We start from the raw sequence: 20,358 nt of genomic DNA, 5'->3' as shown, positions 1-20,358 counted from the left end.
TTACTGTCGAGTGCGACGAAGCGAAGCAGCAAATCCTCACACAAAACACAAAACACAAAGAAAGAGGCAGTTCGTGGATTCTCAGACTCTAACTTGTTTTCTGCCGATGATTTGCACGTTCAAAATGACACGTCGCCCGTCACACGCGACGAGAAGCGGACTCTGGACTGACGTTTCCACTTTTTGCTCTTCCTGCATATTCATTATTTATTAATCAGCAATGGAAAGAAACTCAGTGCTTTTACTCAAGTACTGCAACTTTCTAATCCACCACATTTCAGAATGAAATATTGGACATTTAACTTCACTGCATGTGTTTACATATATTACATAAGAATCAACAATAATCATCTAATAGTAGAATAAAGAGTAAAGTCACAACTAAATAAGAATTCGAGCAATTATAAAGTGCTTAAAGTCTCGGTGTGATGGGAGACAACGTCACCCGACGTGTGTTTATGTCCCGTAAATTAAACTCCGTAAATTAGACCTTCATGTGCAGTCTGCTGCTTAATTTAAACCCGCTTCACAAAGACAGGATGTTGAAAATGGAGGCAGGGTTTCGAGAGATTTTTTGGGTGATCTCAAGGATGCTCTGCCTTGATTTTAATCCAGACCACCAAGTTGAAACGGACTTTTAAGTTTCATTTTTGGGGTAACTATTGTGTAACATGTGTCAAGAGGTTACGTCTGAGGTTACACCCAGACGGATGTATCTGGTCTTTTTTCAAAATAAAACTTATTTCTGTAGGACCGGGGTGATGTGTTCGTAGCATCAGGTGGAGGTCAGGAGTCGGGCGGCAGAGTTTTTGGACATATTGGTGTTTGTTGAGGATTTTGATGGGAGAGCCGTACAGGATGCTGCTGCAGCAGTCGAGTCTGGATGTTACGAGAACATGGATGAGAATTTTAGTGGTGGCAGAGGACAGGGAGGTCAAAGGGTGACCGTGCTTTTGCCATCAGGGCGCCTCGACTTTGGAACAACGTACCGGAGGAGATAAGGCTGGCAGAATCAATAACTTCTTATAACTTTGTATACTTTGAAGTGTCCACTAATAAATCATGAGATTAGTGTTTTTACTGAAGGGAAAAGTGAAAGGTGGATGTGGAGGTGGAGGTGGAAGGGCTTTCCTCCACCTTTCAGCGTCCTGATGTGGGATCCAGTGTTTCGGAGGCTTGACCCGCACTCAAATCTAAAAAAAGGGGCCGGTGTCTCAGCTGACCAACTTAATGGCAGCTGCAACACTGAACCACTGCTGCGCTCCTTCAATGAGCTCCACGAGCTCGCTCACGAGCGACCGACGAAGTCTGCGTTCACTCATTTATTTATTTATGGCGAGAGTCTGCAAATCCTCCAAACCAAAGCCACGTCTCACACTTCGCTCCGCGCCCGATCGCAAACTCATCAACTCAGGATTACTGTTCCCTCGCCAGGCCGAGAAGGCGAAGGAGGACCCGGGAGACGATTGCCATGGCAACCCCGAAATTGACAGACTGAGGAAGGAGGTCCAGGACACCAAGGAGATCAACAAGAAGCTGAAAGACCTGCTGCAGGTACCCCGGACTCTCATAGCGATGGATAATGAAGTGGCTTTAAAGATGAACTTCGCCGGGTAGAGGCGTCGTCCATTGACCCCATTGGCTCTCGGCTAACTGCTACTGTGTGTGTGTGTGTGTGTGTGTGTGTGTGTGTGTGTGTGTGAGCAGCCCCAGACCCAGTCTTTAGGGGAGGAGAGGCACAGTCACGTCAAGGCTCTGCAGGCCCTGGAGAGGCAGGCGAAGGAGGACGTGCTGTCTGAGAGGAACCGGCTGCAGACGATGCACCACCTGGAGCTAGGTAACGACACAGTAACGCATTCTGTACAACACACACACACACACACACACACACACACACGGAGAGCGATATACACATTGAAATTATGAATTCAACAGTGGAGCTGCTATCGCCATGGATACACTTCACCATGGCAACAGCGGATGGGTACCTGTAGCAGTGGGCCAAATTGATTTTTGTTTTTTTTCTGTGTGTGTGTGTGTGTGTGTGCGTGTGTGTGTGTGTGTGTGTGCGCGATATCAGATAAGCAACGTGCAGAGTTGACCCAGCAGCACACAGAGTGGAGCCGGCAGATGACCCAGAGACACATGCAGCAGATTGAAGACCTGCAGGCTCAACTACAGGCACACACACAGATGATGGCCCTGCAGCAGGTAACACACACACACACATGCATGCACACACACACAGACACACATGCATGCACACAGACACACATGCATGCACACACACACACATGCATGCATGCACACACACACACATGCACACACATGCATGCACACACATGCACACATACACACACACACATACATGCATGCACACACACATACATGTGATGGCCCTGCAACAGGTAACACACACGCACACACAACACATGCGCACACATGCATACACACACGCACACACACACAATCACACACACACACACACACGCACAAATCACAGCCTGTGATTTCACAGCTGTTGTTTTTGTCATTCCTGTGAATCTGAGAATGAAGCCAGATATTGACTTTGTGTGTGTGTGTGCGTCTGTGTGTGTGTGTGTGTGTGTGTGTGTGTGTGTGTGTGTGTGTGTGTGCGTGTGTGTGTGTGCGTGTGTGTGTGTGCGTGTGTGTGTGAAGGATCTGAAGCAGCAGAACCAGTATCAGGTGTTTGAGCGACAGCTGGATGAGAGCCGCTGTGCCATGCTGGAGCTGCAGAGAGAAAACGCAGCGCTGAAGAAGCAATTAAAGGAGAGGTGAGGGGAGCTGCTTCCACTGTAATGATACCACACACGGGACGGCGGCGGTGGCGGCGAACGATTGTTTGCGTTGTTGGTTCATCCGGCGACAGTGAACAATCATCACCAGTCTCACTACGACCCGAGGGGACGTACAACGTACAAGGGATGATGGGCCGTTTCATTCAGATGTCATCATGTCACGGACGACTAAGAAAAAGCATCACGTCTTCACGCTTCACCAGCCGGAAATGATCAATCATTGAACACGACAGTATCACATTCCTGTAGTGCGTTTAAAAAAAACCAACATGTTCTAGTAACGTAGTGTGTCTCATGTTTAGCGCACAGTCGGGATGCTGGAATCCATCGTGTTGTGTAACTCTCTGCAAGGGAGCAAACCCTCCTAAAATGTAGAACTAGCCCTGATCCATATCTCATGTCCTTCGGCTACAATTGATTTCATTCCAGCAGTCCCTGCTAACCACTTTCTAAATTATTAACAAAAGATTTAAGATCTTCTCCCACTGAATAAATTGTGTTTTCATCTCTTTAAATGCGTCTAAAAGGACGTAATCTTTTAAATAAAATTAGTAAGTGATAATAAATTGCATATTTGCACTTCTTTTGTGTCTATTATTGAGCTTTATTGCAGCCTGGTCGAGATGAAAACTATATACTGTAGGACAGTAAAAGAAAGTGGAAATGAACCACTTTCAAGATCCCTATCCATCATAATTGTTGTATTGTACTATTACGGACCACCTCCATCATTTCCATCCTTCCCCCGTGTCTCCCGTCTCTTGTCAGGTCGGTGCAGGAGAACCCCGAAGCCGAGGAGAAAAAGGAAGAGGAAGTCGTGGATTTGCGCAAGAAGAGGGACGCCCAGCTGGAGGAGGAGGCCCAGCGCCTGAAGGAGGAGGTGGAGAAGCTGAGGGTGGAGATGGAGAAACTGGAGGAGTCGCAGAAACACTGGGAGGAGAGGAGAGAGGAGGACGTGAAGGAGGAGGAGGTGGACGAGGAGAAGAAGAAGGAGCGCGAGGAGGACAAGCGGAGGGAGGAGGTGGAGGAGATCCGGCGGAAGCACAAGAAGGAGATGCAGAGCCTGGTGTCCGAGTACAGCAGCGCCCAGACGCACCTGCAGGCCCGCATCGTGGCCCTGGAGAACGAGTGAGTAGAGGGCGAGAGGCGCGAGGGGGGCGGGGCCTCGGGGGGGGGGGGGGATCCAGCGAGTTTGTGAAAAGAAGGGCGGGTATGTGAGAAAAGTGTGTGTGTGTTTGCGTATATGATTTAACTGCAGACTGCGCGAGCGGGAGGAGCGGTGCAGGAGGAGGGAGCCCCGATGTGACGACCTGCAGCTGGGGAGACTGCAGGAGAGACTGACCGAGAGAGACCAGCTCATTAAACGATTAGTGGTGGGAGCTCACACACACACACACACACACACACACACACACACACACACTCATGCTACAGACTAACAATCACCCGTGGAACTGATAACGGGTCGTTCTGGTGATATTTTATCTTATTCTCATTGTCAACAAATCCCACAGCGTTGTCCGTTATTATTTTCAAAATATGTATATTTTTGTCGCTGTTGTTCCGACATCACGGCGGGCGCTGTAGTTTACCCACAATACATCTGTGACTCGTTTTTTTATTATATATTCAGAACAAGGAGCGCGATCTTTTATTGGATTTGTTAATGGTAAAAATAATCTATATATAAAGAATAAAGCCAGACTCATTCTTCCAGTGCTATGCGCAGGCAGCTAGCAGAAGCTAGTTTGTGTCATGTGCTGGTACCACAGCAGCTGTTAGCCGTGTAACAGTACGATAGCACTCGGGTTGGTTGAGAAACTAGGATGATTTCAAAAAAAATGAACCAACCGAAAAAAAACTCTTTTTTTCGATAACTAGCTTGCAACGCTAGCAGTTAGCTACTTTGACTTTTTATACTTTCAGCTACTGCGCTAGCTCCAAAAGCTCTGAAAGTGCCAAATGTAGCAAGAAAGTTGTCAAGTCGGTCCTCCCGCCAAAGCCACTCCCCCAAAGTGTTACAGTGAATGAACAAACCCAACATGGCCGCTAACGGTAGCTTATTATAGGGCTTGTTACTGTCCTACGTCAGCCACCGACAGCGGCCAGAGCATCGGATTCATATTTTTCCATTGATCCCGGAGGGGCGGGGGGGCATGGGGAGCCTTTGATTCCCTTTAGGGATTTTCTTTTATATATAGTTGAACCCCTTCTTTCTCTCTTTCTCTTAACTGTTGCTATCCAGTGAAGGCAAAAGGCCCAAAACAATCTGGGTTGGAGTCAGTTCAGAACCCGTGTGATGCCTTCAGAGGCTCCAGAACCGTCGATGAGGTGAACGCTAACGAAGACGTCGCGCCCTGCTAAACTGGTGGCGTGAATAAAAATGGGGAACAATGTCGCGGCGTGAGCTGACGGGTGTAATTTGAGAAATTCTTGTAGCCAATTAACAGCAAAAGGGGCCGAGAGTGAATGAAAAAACCTCGACCGCTCGGACCAAAGCAAAGTAGCACAGTGTTTTTCATTAATCATCCGTGAGGGACGTTTTTTCGAAGTGTCCTCTGCCAGAGTGCTGCGCGTGCCATCTGTGTGGCGTGAGGCAGAGTAGGAAACAAGCGCACCCTCCAGACACAACTCCAACGCAACAACAACAACACCAACTGTGAACGAGGCCAATGAAAGTCCTTCCTCGTCCTCCTCCCCTCCAGGAAGAGCGGCATCAGCTGCAGCTCCACCCTCCCGTCGCCGGGGACAACAGCACCATCAGGCCCCGTGACAGCAAGTCCCGCCCCGAGAGCGTCACGCCAACCATGAGGGTGAGTGCATGTGTTCATAATGCGTTCATCAAAAGGAGCCAGAAGTGCTCGCTGGGCCGGAGCCAACAGCCCACTGACACACTTCCTGCCGTGAAGACACGCCCACGCTGCTTTTAATCCCATCTGATGAGAGGAAATAATAAGCTGATTACTTACAATACAGCTTTTAATTATTCTATTTTTGTGAATACAATTTTGGTATGAAACCAAGTGAAATGATTGAATGATTCAAGTTTTAAAAGGAAAAAAAAAGAATAAATATGTTGTTTTTTTTACTTTTTATATATATATTTAATAATGATATATATAATATGTAACTATGTATTATTATTAATACATAATTATTAATACATTATTATTACATGATATTTGTAATAATGTTTTATATATACTTTTGAAAATTATATTTAATCATATTATTATTAATAAATTATAAATCAATAGTATTTGTAATAATGTTTTTTTAATACTTAAAACAAAATATATTATTACTAATATTGACCGATCTATTTATTCTGATGACAATAACAAAAAGCATCTCAGTTGCATGTATCATAATTTTAGCATAACGCTCAGTGATGGACCACAGGCAGGTTCATGAATGACATCCACAGAGTCGTCACTCATTAGATTTAATCTAGAACAACTCACTTTTGTTTGCATGAATGTGACGAGCCGGGCCTCCATTTCATTAATAGGGTTGATGATACTCTTTTTTTTTAAAGTTACGATGAGGAACATTCATTTTGTGTTGATTCTGGCGCCCCCTGTGGACCGAGAATCTTCACCTGCCAGGCGACCCACAAATGCGTGCTAAAATTTTAAGTCAATCGGTCATAAGTGGCAAAAGTCACCGGAGCCGACGACTAAAGGGCCTTTTTTTTTGTGACTTTTATCCGACACCCAAAATCAGATCGGTACTTTCGCCAAGTCGGATTAGTGTCTACATTTTGAAACATGTAGGTTTCGCCCAAGCACCTCTTTTACCTACGCAAAGCCCTACCATCATAATAATAATGATAATAATAATAATAATAAACATTTGCATTTCAATAGGTCTCGTTGACTGATGGAGGTCATATCGAGGATCAGGATTCCAGTGAGACCAGTCGAACGTTCCTCACAGTAACTTTAACATTTAAACGCAGAGAATACATACATGCTTTAATCAAGGGGGGAAAAAAGTGATTTCCTAAAACAAAAGTGTATTAAATATAAATGTGCATTTGTTGGGGACTACTTTTAGCTGCGGATTAATACACATTTTGTGCTCGAGTGAATATTCACTGAAACAGGAAAGTGTGTGTGGGATTGAACGACAGTGCCCATGTTCATTGTGAAGAATTTGATTTAATTTGGTTTATTCGTGGTGTTTATTGACAATAAGGAGATTATAATATAATATATATAATAGTCTTATCGTTTGGTTGTTGATCTGTCCTCCCAACAGAGGAAGCAGATGGAGTCTCCTCCTTGCGTTACCAGCATCCCCAACGCCGGCACCTACGACAGGAACATCTTCGTGCCCCCTTCATCCTCATCGTCCTCCTCTTCCTCCTCCTCCGTCCATCAGCGCTCCTCCTCGACCCTCCCCCACCACTCCACCTCCCAACCCCAGACCTCCCCCCACTACTCCACCTCCTCCCTCCCGCACAAGCACACCTCCCTCTCCCTGGGCCAGCACTCCTCCCCCTCCCTCCCCCGCTCCACCAGATCCCGGACCTCCTGCGTGCCTACCACGCCGGCGCCCACCGCCCCGCTCCCCGTCTGCCCCTCGCCGCAGACGGGCATCCGCTACGTGGCGCCCTCCTGCCAGGAGCCGCATGCACACCTGCAGGCCCAATCAATCAGGTAACAAATGTAAAAAGAAGATGCCACAGTCACCTGAAACCCAAAAGATACAAAATATTTATACATAGAAACAATATAGTCTCACAAGTAATGGTTATTTAGGGTTCAATTAAGATAACTATACTATGTACTTCTAAGTATTTTGAGCATAGACTGTATGCAGGAAGATGGCGTGGTCACCGTGACGTTACCCAGTGCGTTGTGGACCACTTCTTTGAAGCCATCCAAGTTCAGCATTTTGACCGTCACCATCTTGGCTTAGGCTGTCGCCATCTTGGATTTCCATCTGTTGCCATCTTGTTTTTATGCGACCACAGGAGGGCGGAGCTAAGTACAACGAAACGCTAAACACTTTTAGGCGATTTCAATGAAGTAAAAACACACTGTGAGCGGGTTTAAGTTGTAATACGAAAACATGGACGACTCCCAGATCGGACAACGCTGCGGTAGCCACCTGTCAATCACCTTGTAGCCCCGCCTGAAAACGTACTCCTCTTTTTTACTAAATTTTACGACATGAACATCAGGATGTATTGAAGAAGACTTTAAACTAGAGATTGAGACATAAACTCATGTTTACAATGTTTACTGAGGGAATACATCAAGAGAGCAGTAGCGTCTTTTATATAGACTTCTATACAACCAGAGGAGTCGCCCCCTGATGGCCAGTAGAGAGAATGCAGCTTCAGGGCACTCTCGCGTTGGCCTCACTCATCAGAGCCGGAGGTTGCAGCTTGCTTTCAAGTCACCGGCTGAAATGAATGGAGAAAAATAAGCGGATAAATCAAAACCTATACATATTTCTCAAAACAAACTTTGGATTTGGGAAGTATTACTGCCTTTTATTCAAGGCACAAACATGGAAATGTAATTGGTTTCCACCTTTCCTTTGATTCCTGTCAAGTTGACCGGGCCGATGTGAAACACCTGTCTTGGTGTCTGCGGCAGTCTAACGATGTGTTCGTTATGATTTTAGAAAATGTCGACGCATGTGTCTGTCCTCTGTGTTTTGCAGGGGCCCGTATCTGGATCAGAGGGGATCCGAGGGGCTGAAACAGGAGTGGTTCACCAAATACTTCTCCTTCTGAGCACAAAAACAACAAACACACATGAACACACGCACAGCAGCCGCAAGTACATCTCCTCATATACAGTTCATTGCTTCTTATACACATCCGTTTGCTTCCCACACATACATACACACACAGACACACACACACCAACAGACATGGGCTCATCACCAGCAAGGCCATCTCAAACATTGCCTCAAAGCTCAACCAAAAAGTGCTTCTCAAACACATGCCTGACCTCTTCTCTGGAACATAGGCCTGCCGGATCTTGTTTGCTTGGTTTGGAATGTCTCCATATGTTGTTTTTTATTAAAAAACAGTCTTCCTTTTTTTAATAACACAACCGTTGCTCCGATCTCCACCACCACGCGGTTTATTCCAGGAGAACGTCCGTTTCTTGAAAATCAGCAACCGGGGGGGCGTCTCTCCGGGTATGGAAGCATTCGACGCATTCAATCAAGATCCTCGTCAAAACGGACACACGCCACTCACCGTACCAAAATGAAGCTTGTCTCAATGCAAAAATGTATGATAATCTTGATGAACAAATTATATTAAATATTTTGTTTTTGTACTGGCTTCTTCTTTGTACACTGACGGGACGAAGGAAAGACCCAGATTACACGCAGGTTGTGTTTTGTTGTTGAAATTAAAAGGTGGCCCACGTTATACGTGGGGGGGGATGGGCATGGAGTTCTCCGTCACAGTGTTTTATATTTAGATTATATTCCATTATCCAAACCGCTTATCCTCTTTAGGGTCGCGGGGAGCCGATCCCAGCTGTCAGGAGGCGAAGGCGGAGTTCACCCTGGACAAGCCTCCAGTCCATCACAGGCCAGACAAAGAGACGACCATTCACGCTCACATTCACACCTACGGGCAATTTAGAGTCCAGTTAACCTAACCTGCATGTCTCTGGACTGTGGGAGGAAGCCGGAGAACCCGGAGAGAACCCACGCTGCCACGGGGATCTGCCAGAGCAGCAGGGGTTCAAGTGGTTTTGTAAACAAGCAACACAGTCAGAAGGCTTTTGAGGTGCTGTAACCCAGAAATAGGCTACAAAATCTGTTCTGATTTTGCAGATTATCTTAAATCTCACATGTCCACATAGTGTGGCTGTTGATTAGGGCAACTGATGCAGATATTATCTGTCAATATATCCAAAAATTCAAATTTTTTGATCTACCAACATCAGACATTCATGAAAAACAACCACAGAGCACTTGTTTCATAAATAATTTCAATGAAAATTGAACTTGTCTATAGACTTATTGATAAATCAACAAATCACTTCGGTACTATTCTGGAATTTCAAATATCAGGATTAGAATACAACATTTATTGTGTAAGAATCTTTTTTTACCCTGCATATATACATAGACAGAAATTCAAGAACAGGCATTAAAGAAGACTTTAAAAAAATTTAAAAAAGTAAGACACATGAATCTCTTCAAAAGGGTTTTTATAATAACCTTTGCGAAATTACACTTTGTCATTTTTGACACAAAATACAGAATTAAAAAAAACATTTTTGTGAAAGCTTTGGGCCCTAAAAGTAAAGTCTTTAACCGTCGACACGGCGGCGCTCGTGAGGACGACGGGCTGCAGATGAAGCGCGCCGTCTTCACACGGATCGTACTACTGGAACATGGGGCAGGTTAGCAGCGCCTCGGTGGCAGAGCTGTACTGGAGGACGTTGTCATGGAAACATGCGAGCTCCTCTCGGTTGGCCTTGAAGCCCCGCCCCCCCGAGCCCCGATACTTCATGGAGAGCAGCTTGGAGCACAGGTAGTGGAGCCACAGCACGTTGGTGTGGGGGTGGTAGCTACTCCAGTCATTTCTGAGGAATCAGCAGCACAGTAACTCAGAGATGTTGACACACAGACACACACACAGACACGCACACAGACAGACATGCACAGACACACACAGAATGAGACCGATATGGTCAGTTTTAAGCAATGATTCTACATTAAGAGGGAGGCATTTTATACTTTTATGGCAGTGACCTGTCAATCACAGTAAGCCCGCCCTAAAGGATACCTTGCTTTATGGTCTGTTTGACTCTAAATGTACAATGTTTATTGAGGGAATAAGCGTTGGGAATTTCAGCTGACTTGAACTTCTGGACGACATGTCAACATTATGAAGTTAAATCAATAAAAAAATCAATTACATGCTCCATATTCAGTCTGTCATTACATGTGTATAAGATAAAGTTTTGTTGAGCAGGTGACTCCTCCTGTTACATCAGTCTCACTGTTAGTAAGAGCACACATTTATGTTGTGAGTGATGTATAAATATTTTTTAATGCACACAAAAAAAAGTTGTTCAGAAATGTAAAAATAATCCCAAACAACAAGGCTTACAAATATATTTCTGATGCTCATAGAAATATTACTTGTTTTTTTTATGAATGTAATAGAAATCCACAAATGTATGCATTTAAAAGTATAGCATTTTCATCTAAAACATATTTGGGTGTACTTTTCCTAGTGTTTCGATCATTAACAAAATAAAATACATTTTAATATGGCGCAGACACACACGAACACACTGACCCGTTCTCCTGTCTCATCAGTCTGTAGATGTCGAACTGGTAATCTCCTCGGCCCATGAAGAGCTCCTCGTCATTGGAGATATCGCAGGACACCGTCAGATCATCTGGATAGAGCAAAACATGTTATATTACTATTATATACATTATTATTATTACTACTACGACTACTTCTCTTCGGGATTATAACAATACAAATACACACAAAGTCTGACGAGAGGGAGGTGAAAGAGAGCTCACCGATTTCCAGCCTGGAGAGAGAGTAGTCGATGATGCGGACCAGCACCCCTTTGGTCTCCAGAGAGTGGGCCGCTCCGTTCAGGAGGAAGCTCGCCGTCTTCTGCGTGGTGGGTTTGACCAGCACGTTGCCCCAGTGGAGGTCCCTGCAGGCAACAGGTTGCTCGTTAGGGAATCACCAGAGAATCCCCGATACGATGTTATCCCAAAACTTAAGTCACGATATGATGTTATCACGATACTTAATTCATGATACGGTGTTATCACAATACTTAAGTCACGATACGATGTTATCACGGTACTGCAATACACTAACTACTGTGATTTATTACCTTTTTTTACATTGCAAATTGTCCCCAAAAGGAAAATATGTTGACAGTCTGTTCATCTCACTCCTGTGGAAGTCTATTTCTGCAACAACAACAAAATTAAGTCATTATTATGACTTCTTTTTTTGTGGTCATAATTATGACTTTGTTGTGGCAGGAATGGCCTTCCATACACCTAAATCTAGTTCTGCTTTATACTTGTTGTGGAAATCCCAAAAATGACGGAACATAAAACGCACTGGTGTCTGGGTTCATAATATTATCCGCAGGCGCACACGCCGACGGCGTTACGGTTTAACAGGCGGCCGTGTGAACTGGAGACTTTTGGACAGAAGTTAACAGGGCCGCCTGTTCATCTTCCAGCACTACTCGAGTACCAGTGGCCAGTTTGACGTATGTTTTTTTTTTTACGTCTTTGACCAGCACTGTGTTGTGAATGTTGTCCAGTGTGTTGAGCAACAGCTGTGCTAGCGACGGCGCTACGAGTGACAAGAAGTCCAGACGTTTGATTTAAACACGTGCGGCGCATTTATGATTTCTTTCACCGATGCCTCCTCGTTTGTTTTGACCAACTTCCTACCATCACGCTGACCCGGGACCTCTGCTGACCTCACCAGGCAACACAGCACCATCTAGTGGGCTGAAAAAGCAATTCATTTTATTATTCTAGGAACAAAAAGTTTATAATTGATTAAATCAATACTTGGCTTCCATGTATTGATAATTCATCACCTGGTGCAATACTTTTATACCCAAAATATTTTTACTTATTTTATTCCATCTGTATATTTGATATTTTTCTTACTGTTTAATTTTTCTAACTTTTGTTTTATTACTGTTCTATTGTTTATTTATATTACTTGATCTTTATGTAATGTAAGCAAGGCTCCTGTAATTTACCCACTGAGGGATTAATAAAGGATTATCTTATTTTATCTTAATATCGCGATACTACGCTGTATCAATTCCCCCCCAATCCATTGTAAATTGACTTTTTGCATTTTGTACTTCAGGCCTGGATGTTTATGGTGTCTCGTCCTGCCCAAGGCCTGATGCAGGCAGACAATCATGTGTTATATCATTTGTGTGTGTGTGTGTGTGTGTGTGTGTGTACTACCTATGTTCAAATAGAAGCTCCTGCTCAGCAACAGCCATGGCAGCAGTGACCTGATGAAGGATGCTCTTGGCCACCATCAAAGACTTCAGCTTGAGGACACAATAGAGATTTCAATTTTTAAAAAAAACATTTGTACTCTCGCAACACAAAAGAAACAAAAAATACAGCTTTTAAAATTCATATTATGTATGCAGAAGTTAAGCATTTATTTTAGATGATCTTCATTCTTTCAGCATACATATTTCATTTTCACTTGTAATGCAGTCTCTTTAATTATGCTCAAGCACATTTGTACAGCCAGCGTACGAATGTAATGCATGGAGTGTGATGAGAGTCGTGCTTTCTATTTGAGGAAAGAGAGCTTGAACCTCTGGCAAAAAGATTCAAGCGGTGCAGAGTGCCTACCGTTCCATTGCTGTTCTCGAGGTCGGCGCCTCCGAACTCAAACTCCAGGATTATGAATAACTGGTCCGTTTCAAAGAAATCTGAGCAGAGAGAGTGAGAGCTGATGAAACAGATGCGTGGCCTACAATAGAGGCAGAGCATCCTGTACACGCAGAGACCGTATGTCTGGTGTGGGCGGAGTCATGGTTGGTTTGTGTTCTGCCGTTTAGACAAAACGCTGGCACAAGTTAAACAAATGTACAAACAAGATAATCATCTTGAAACTAGAGATTGAGACATAAACTTCTGTTCACAATGTTTACTGAGCTAACACATCAAGAGAGAAGTGGAGTCACTTTCTATAGACTTCTATACAAGCAGAGCAGTTGCCCCCTGGTGGCCAGCAGAGAGAATGCAGGTTAAGGCACTTTGGCTCTTCAGACTCGGAGGTTGCCGCCTGTACAAAAAAAGCCTCTGACTTCCATCAAGCAGCCACCTAAAAGACACGGCGACGTGAACAGGCGTCCCTCTCACTGACCTGGTCGGTCATTCTCGGAGCCTTTCCTCTGGTCGAAAGCGTCCCAAGCGTTCAGGAAATCCGGAGGGTAGCGGCCCTGAACGCAGTGGAGGCTGTGAGGGAACAAGCACGAGTCACATCAACAAAACCGCTGAGTTGCTAACAGCTAACGCTAACAGACAAAAACCAGAGGGAGGTGCATACCTGTGGAGTCCGATAAATCCGTGAGTATTGTTCTGCTGCTTCTCTTTGAGGCTGCTCAGCTCTCTGGGAGGAAAGCAAACCCAACACACAATGCCATTGGCTGAAGTGCTCTTGTACTGTTTTCCATCATGAGGTTACACTGAACTGAAACATTCAGACCTTTTGACTCCGCCCCCCTATATTAAGGATCACAGTAAAATTACACCACATACTTTGAGATAATTATCTCATGGAGAATCTCCCCGAAGGTCTTCTGGTCCTCTCCGTTCACCTTCTTGCTGCCCTCTACTGGAATGACCTGCCAAGACATATTCATTTACTTTCATTGAAATCTAAAATCCAGAGCAAATATTTTATATTCTTTTTGTTATATTCTTTATGCTTCCCACAGCCTTCTTCAGCGAATGACATGCATGACGTTCACGTCAAGCGCCGCCATTTAAACTGAATTTAAGCATGTGGGTCGTGCAATACGACCCGAGCTCATTCGCTTGGAGTCAGCCGTGGAAAGCAGTCAAAAGCTCCGGAAAATGCCGGTAAGTGAACCTTGAGTTTAGAATATTATGCCACAAATGTTTCGGAAATAGTAACATAGCCTGACAAACGCACACATACCTTCAGTGCTACAGTGTCTCCTGAAGCGTTGGTGGTGGAGAAGACCTCACCGAACGTGCCCTCCCCGATCTTCACGCACTGTTTCATGCGGTGAGGGAGTATGCACTCCTCCCACGGCAGAGGGTGCGGCTGGCTGCACTCGGCACACACCTTCTCTGCGTCCGACAGATCCCCGTCCTCACCCAAAACCTGTGGCGAAAAGACACGAGAGAGGAGACGACAGGCGTTGTAACAACCCATCCAAACAGTCCAGCTTGTAGGTGTGGCTATTTTGTGTGTGTGTGTGTGTGTGTGTGTGTGTGTGAGAGTGTGTGTACCGGGGAATCGCTGCTCAGCAGCCCCGGCCGCAGTCGCTTGGGGAGTAGCGTTCGAAAGGGTGTAGCAAAGAGGTCCTGGCTGACGTCGACCAAGTCCGCTCGTTGAGACGAGCGTGGCGCCGCCGGACGTGAACTCCTCGGTGTGAGTAGCGCTAACGAGAGACAACGAGGGATGATGAGGACAGTCATTGAACTGGCGGCTTGAAGCCGAATCCAAAAAACAACAACTTGAACCGTGCCCGTTTGTGTGCGTTACCTTTGCTCTTGCGATGAACGGAGAGGGCGGCCTTGAGTCGACTCCATGTGTGGGTGTTGGGCGTCAGGTCAGCCAGCAGAGACGAGACGTTGAGGCGACCGGCTTTCAGCGGGGTGTTGAAACTCATGGCGCTCCCGAGCCACTCCTACACACGGGGAGGAAGATCACAGTTTCGCAATTGATTGTTATTCTACCTCCCAAACGCCTTTTTTAAGTTCCATTTTCTTTCTTTTGTCAATAATCAAAACTTCCAATTAATCGATAACGTGCGTTTGTGTGCATTGTTTGTCTCACCCGGGGCTGTTTGTGTTGCGTGGAGATGAGGTCGTTGATGCTGGAGTCCGCCGCCTTGCTCCTGAACGCGTGTGCGCCGGCGTGGTTCTTCCAGCGGTTCACGCTCAGGCCGCTCACGCTCGCCTTCCTGGTCGTTCCGGGCCGGTCCGCCGACGTGCTCCTCCTCGGCTTCTTTTCCTTAGCGGCCGCGTGCGTCTTTTTGTTCCCTTTGCGGGGAACGTTGCGGAAGCTCTTCGCGGCGACCTCGTTTCCGGTGCTGGGCGAGAGTCCCTTCTCCGCGTCGTACCGGTTGACATCCCTCGCAGACCGGTGGTCGCACGACGCCGCGTCCTGGTCGCCGGCCGAGCCCACCGCGTCTGCGGAGGAGTCGAGGGTGGAAACTTTGAGCTGCTGAATTCCCCTCGGCCGTGACAAAGTCACTCTCCTCACCTCGACGAGGACTCTGACAGATTGACATTTCTCCTTCAGGGCCGTCACCAGAGCCGCTTCTGGGCGATCAGAGCGGCCCTGGGCCGCCAGACCGCTGTGGTTTGTCGACGACGTCCTTCCTGCTGCGATTTCTCCTAAAAGTTTGACGTCTTCTGGGTCCTCTACAAACACGTTTGCGTGGGACGAAGCCGTTTCATGGCCCTGAACTGTGCATTTCTTAGAACGCCGTTCGTCTTTAACTGCCACAGCGGACGGTGTTCGCGTGGAGCCGCTGCCGATCGGCTCGCGGTGGGTCGAGTCAACATAAATCACTGATGCCAACTGCTCCATGGATTCCTGCGGGTGCGAGTCTCTGGCTGATGGCGAGGTGTTCGTGCTTTGATGGCCAGTCACTGAATCCCCATTTTCGGAGGCCTCTAAACTATTTATTGAGCCTAAACTATGGAGGGCTTTAATGTTGCTCACAGACAAACGAAAGCGCAACGACGGTTCTGTAGGCTGCAAGATGCCTGTTGACAGACGGCTGTTGGTGGAGCTTGAAAGTCCCAAACAGGAGGAGTAGGCCGTTTGGCCGCGCAGCTGCGACGCGCTGAGCTCGTCTAGTCGTTTCAGCTGCACTTCGCAGCGCTGGGCCAGACACCTCTCCTTCAGATACTCCCTGAGCCACTCCAACCCTCCCGCTGCCGACACAAAACGACTGCTGCTTCTACTGTCGTCTGGCGAGAGCAGATTCAGACCCGACAACCCCCCGACATTCCTGGTCGTCGCGTCTTCCTCGCTGCGGCGACGTCTCTTGTTGGAGTTCTCGGGCTCCGTGAACAGATCACCGGAGGATGCTTCGTGGCGACGCGGGCCCGCCTCTCGTTTCTCCTGAGAACGAAGCCGCTCAATGGGTGGTGAAGAAAGCAGAGGGGAGGCGGGCTGTGCCGGCGAATCCACGTCCTCTTGGAATGTGCTCAAGGCACCTATGCAACTCACGGACATGGACGGAGGGCTGCAGGAATGGTCGTTGTCGGACGGGGGTTTAAGGCGTGGCCGTTTGCTGAAGGAGCCCGCCGAGGGGGTGGAGCAAAAGATGGGCTTCCTGGCGCAGGGTCTGAGGCTATCCGTCAACTCGTTGAGAGAAATCTCTTGGAAGGGTTTGATGGCGAAGCTGGCGGCCCCCGCAGCGTTCAGCGAGTTCTCCGCACTCGACACCACAGCCGCTGGCAGGGCACTCCTCCTGCTGGGCCGAACTATTCTCCTGGAAGTAAAGTCGTCTGAAGAGTCGAGTGTGCTAAACCGTGATTTGGCAGGTTTGGTGGCAGCAGCACGTCTGCGGTGTGTTACAAAGTGGTCCATGGAATGAAGATGACCACTGTAGGGGGAAAAAAGAGGAAGAAAGTTTGGAATGTGGAAACTTCAGTGGTTGCGTTAGATGAATGTGTTTCAATGCTTAACAGACCAAAGAAATACATTTAAAAAACTGCAGAATGGTTTATAACTCTCAAAGACTTTACAACTCTGGAAAGTCATCACGGCATCAACAACTTTATTTTTTTTCACAATGATGTGTAAGGTTATCAGCAAAGATACCCCTGGGTCACAAAGTAATCCACCATGAATGTACCCGTGCATGTTTTCAATAAGACAAAGCAGCATCTTGCCTGATGATGTTGAGGATTCACTACTAGCAGTAATGTAAATTGTCTGCTAGCAGACATAAAAAAAAGTAGAACCACAAAACTCTGTACATGCCGACAGCACTTTGTGTTTACGTCAAGTGTTCTGCTCATGCGTGCACAGACCTGGCTGGTCTGCTCCACTGGGCGGGCTCAGGGCAGGGAGGAGAGGCCCTGCTGATGTTGTCCTCATCGCTGGTGGCATCCGTCAGACATAACAGAGCCCTTCTGTTGGCAGGACGCACTGCTCGACGACTGGCGACGCTCGTCTTCTTCACTCTGATGATGAAGAAAGGGTTCAAAACAAACCGGCGACCAAGTGGGTCAGAGGGGAAGAAAAGGAGCGCTTATAATGATGCAAAGAAAGTTTTTGTTGTCTATTCTGGAGAACCGTGTCTTCCAAGGAAATCTGATTCCTAAGAATCTATAATTGGTTAGTAATCAACCGTTTCCTTAGAAAAAAATGCTGGTTAATGAAATAACAACATCCCCCAAAGATTGCCAGCTGCTCACAGACCTGGTGGTCTTGCTCTGCTGAGCAGATGGAGGATGGGAAGGAGAGGGCGCGTTCTCCTCATTAAAGCTCTTCTCAGCCAGACATAGCAGGGCCTTCCTCTTAGCTGGACGGGTCGTTCTATGACTGGAAACACTGGTCCTCTTCGCTCTGCCACGTGGAAAAGTCAACACTTTAAGTAAGGGGGCAGTAAGAATGTGATATCCAACATGACAGACAGTTAATGAAAGATTTCTAAACTATGATTGAAAAAAAAAACATTTGATAATCTCATATTGGTAAATATTCTTCATGCATTTTCCACTAGAATCCCTTAAATCTGGTTAGTAAAGGACTGAGCTGGACGTGTTGCAATTGACCTGTCCATTGCTGACGCTGACATCCAACATTTGCTCCATCAACAAAACAAAAAAAAAAACAGTCTATACTCGTGCCATGAGAATCCCTGTGCAATGACACCAGAACAAAAGCATACGCTTTACCACTAAATCACATCTTTCATAGTTTAAAACAATATCTATTCCAAATTGCACAACTATTAGTTTACACATTTCCTATTCTACAGACACTATGTTAACATCATTGTTTTATGTCTGTTTATGTTGACATTAGTTGTCCTTGCTTTTAGAAGAATGTCCATATATATATATATATATATATATATATATATATATATATATATATATATATATGTATATATATGTGTGTGTGTGTGTGTGTGTGTGTGTGTGTGTGTCAAGTGTAAAATATGGCAAAATATCTTAAGATACTGTAGCGACCCTATACAGGTATCTGTTTGGGAGGGGGGATGTTCGGACAGGGATCTCTCTCTCTCCGGCCAATCACAGGAAAGCAGCGTCCGTTTGGTGGGGTTGTGGCCTGTGATTGGTGGAGCAGGGGGAGAGGCGGGTTTTTCGGGGCTGGTACGTGTGTTGTGGTTGTCTCTGGGGTGTAGTGTGTGAAAAACGCTTAAGTCGGCTAGCGTTAACGAATAGCACCATTACCGAATAGTTGTGTGTGAACCTTGGTCTAATAAACCAACAAGGGAACGAGACTAACGTCTGTGAGTCTTCCTGCCGCGGACGTTACAATACCATGTCTAACATTGGTCAGGTAAGGTCGAGTCTGACTTAAAACTCCAAGTTGTTTCATGTTCACCGAAGACCCGTGAAGCCCTCTCTGACTAAAGGGAGCCTAAACGTACCTTTTCCTGGTGGGTTTTGGGGGTTCAAAGACGGAGCTGTCGCCGTCTGTCGAGCGCGTGCTGTCAAAGGCCTGCTTGCGGTTGTCCGGGGAGAACCAGGCGGCCAGCTTTCGCCTCTCCTTCCCGTACGTTTTCATACTTATCGGCTTCATGGATGAAGTCACAGATGTTACGGCGCTAATAATCCACAGTCGCGTTACATCCACGGGGCGAAGGCGCGTTCAGGCGCATTCAGTCGACGCTACAGACCCAAAGAAGACAAACGGTAACACCCCGAGAGAAGTCACTTTTAGCCAGGAAGCTCGACCTTTTGCGAACTCTATGAACGCCTCTTACAACAACACTGGTCGACAAAACTCACTGAGACACGATTTGGTGCGTTGGTTAAGCCATTTCCATTATTAATTCCGTTATTGATTCGCTTTCCTATCATAATGCCGTAGGAATCCAAATCCACCGCACCCGCTTCTTGTTCAAACTGCTGGGCACCGATGATTGGTTAACTGTCGATGACGACATTAGCACAGCGCCACCTGGCGGATTGGAGTAGTTACAACCTGGCTTAGGAAGTACTGTAGAGAGAAGGGGAGGAAGGGGAGGAGGAAACAGCATCTATGTATGAAGTTGAAATTGCACGTGGAGGCCTACAATCTTGTTTAGAAAATAGTGCGTTTGGTTATTGCTCTCCAACAGGAACACAAAGTGGAACCTCTTTACGTGCCAATAGTGTAAATGTAACCCTCTGACACAACAGACAATGCAGTACTGAAGTCTAACCACCAGGTGTCACCCTTTCATTGGACTGTACTGCCCTTTACTCTAGGAGTCAGATATAAAACCTTGCTATTCTAACGCCAGTTTTCATGAATCTTATAGGCCCCACGAGACTTAATCTATATTAGCAAGTACGGCTAAGATAAATGTGGTCATTAGTTTTAGAGGTCACTAGGATTCATCACAAGGACAATATATATTCTTATTTCCTTTCGTGGTTAAATTTAAGTAAAAAGTTGTGTGTTTTTGTTTGTTATGCACATGCTGGCAGCCTGTGTCAAAGCCCCATCTAGCACATACACCGTTCTAGGCTTATTCACCCTCCTTCCAAACTGGACTATGTCCTTTTCAGATTTCAACACGTTTATAAACGGGTCTTTATACTTAGTGGCTTT

The 20,358-nt window shown here is 46.2% G+C and overlaps 2 protein-coding genes across 5 annotated transcripts in view; one reads left to right on the top strand and one right to left on the bottom strand.

Moving 5' to 3' along the window:
- fam184b (family with sequence similarity 184 member B) overlaps nt 1-9,127 on the top strand; it is a 24,984-nt gene extending 15,857 nt beyond the window's left edge. Inside the window, exons 10-18 of one of the 2 annotated variants that reach the window (XM_068591902.1) lie at nt 1,435-1,554; nt 1,708-1,837; nt 2,081-2,211; nt 2,680-2,795; nt 3,588-3,947; nt 4,078-4,192; nt 5,525-5,632; nt 7,083-7,483; nt 8,499-9,127. In XM_068591902.1, coding sequence (XP_068448003.1) covers nt 1,435-1,554; nt 1,708-1,837; nt 2,081-2,211; nt 2,680-2,795; nt 3,588-3,947; nt 4,078-4,192; nt 5,525-5,632; nt 7,083-7,483; nt 8,499-8,571 — 1,554 coding nt within the window. In that variant the 3' untranslated portion in view covers nt 8,572-9,127. Of the gene's footprint in view, nt 1-1,434; nt 1,555-1,707; nt 1,838-2,080; nt 2,212-2,679; nt 2,796-3,587; nt 3,948-4,065; nt 4,193-5,524; nt 5,633-7,082; nt 7,484-8,498 lie in introns of both variants that reach the window. The other variant, XM_068591901.1, reaches the window with a different exon arrangement.
- An 871-nt stretch (nt 9,128-9,998) lies between these two features.
- haspin (histone H3 associated protein kinase) lies at nt 9,999-19,668 on the bottom strand. Of its 3 annotated transcripts, XM_068591986.1 has the most exons (16): nt 19,551-19,668; nt 19,190-19,430; nt 17,989-18,135; nt 17,598-17,750; nt 15,382-17,167; nt 15,088-15,232; nt 14,832-14,983; nt 14,515-14,703; nt 14,112-14,197; nt 13,900-13,962; nt 13,717-13,808; nt 13,200-13,279; nt 12,795-12,883; nt 11,352-11,494; nt 11,116-11,218; nt 9,999-10,393 (listed from the first exon to the last, which is right to left on the bottom strand). In XM_068591986.1, exons 2-16 carry the CDS (start codon nt 19,339-19,341, stop codon nt 10,192-10,194), a joined length of 3,582 nt encoding a protein of 1,193 aa, XP_068448087.1. In that variant the 5' UTR covers nt 19,342-19,430; nt 19,551-19,668; the 3' UTR covers nt 9,999-10,191. The 3 variants fall into 3 exon arrangements, with proteins under 3 accessions (XP_068448087.1, XP_068448086.1, XP_068448088.1); XM_068591985.1 differs by having other exon boundaries at nt 19,190-19,666; XM_068591987.1 differs by lacking the exons at nt 9,999-10,393; nt 11,116-11,218 and adding an exon at nt 12,258-12,317 and having other exon boundaries at nt 11,377-11,494; nt 19,190-19,666.
- Nucleotides 19,669-20,358: the final 690 nt, after the last annotated feature.

The sequence above is a fragment of the Clinocottus analis genome, unplaced genomic scaffold, assembly GCF_023055335.1.
Source record: "Clinocottus analis isolate CAN_PGR_092001 unplaced genomic scaffold, fCliAna1.0.p SCAF_26, whole genome shotgun sequence".
NCBI lineage: Eukaryota > Metazoa > Chordata > Actinopteri > Perciformes > Cottidae > Clinocottus > Clinocottus analis.
The sequence above is the reverse complement of the archived record's forward strand: the minus strand, read 5'-3'. Positions and strand labels throughout refer to the sequence as shown.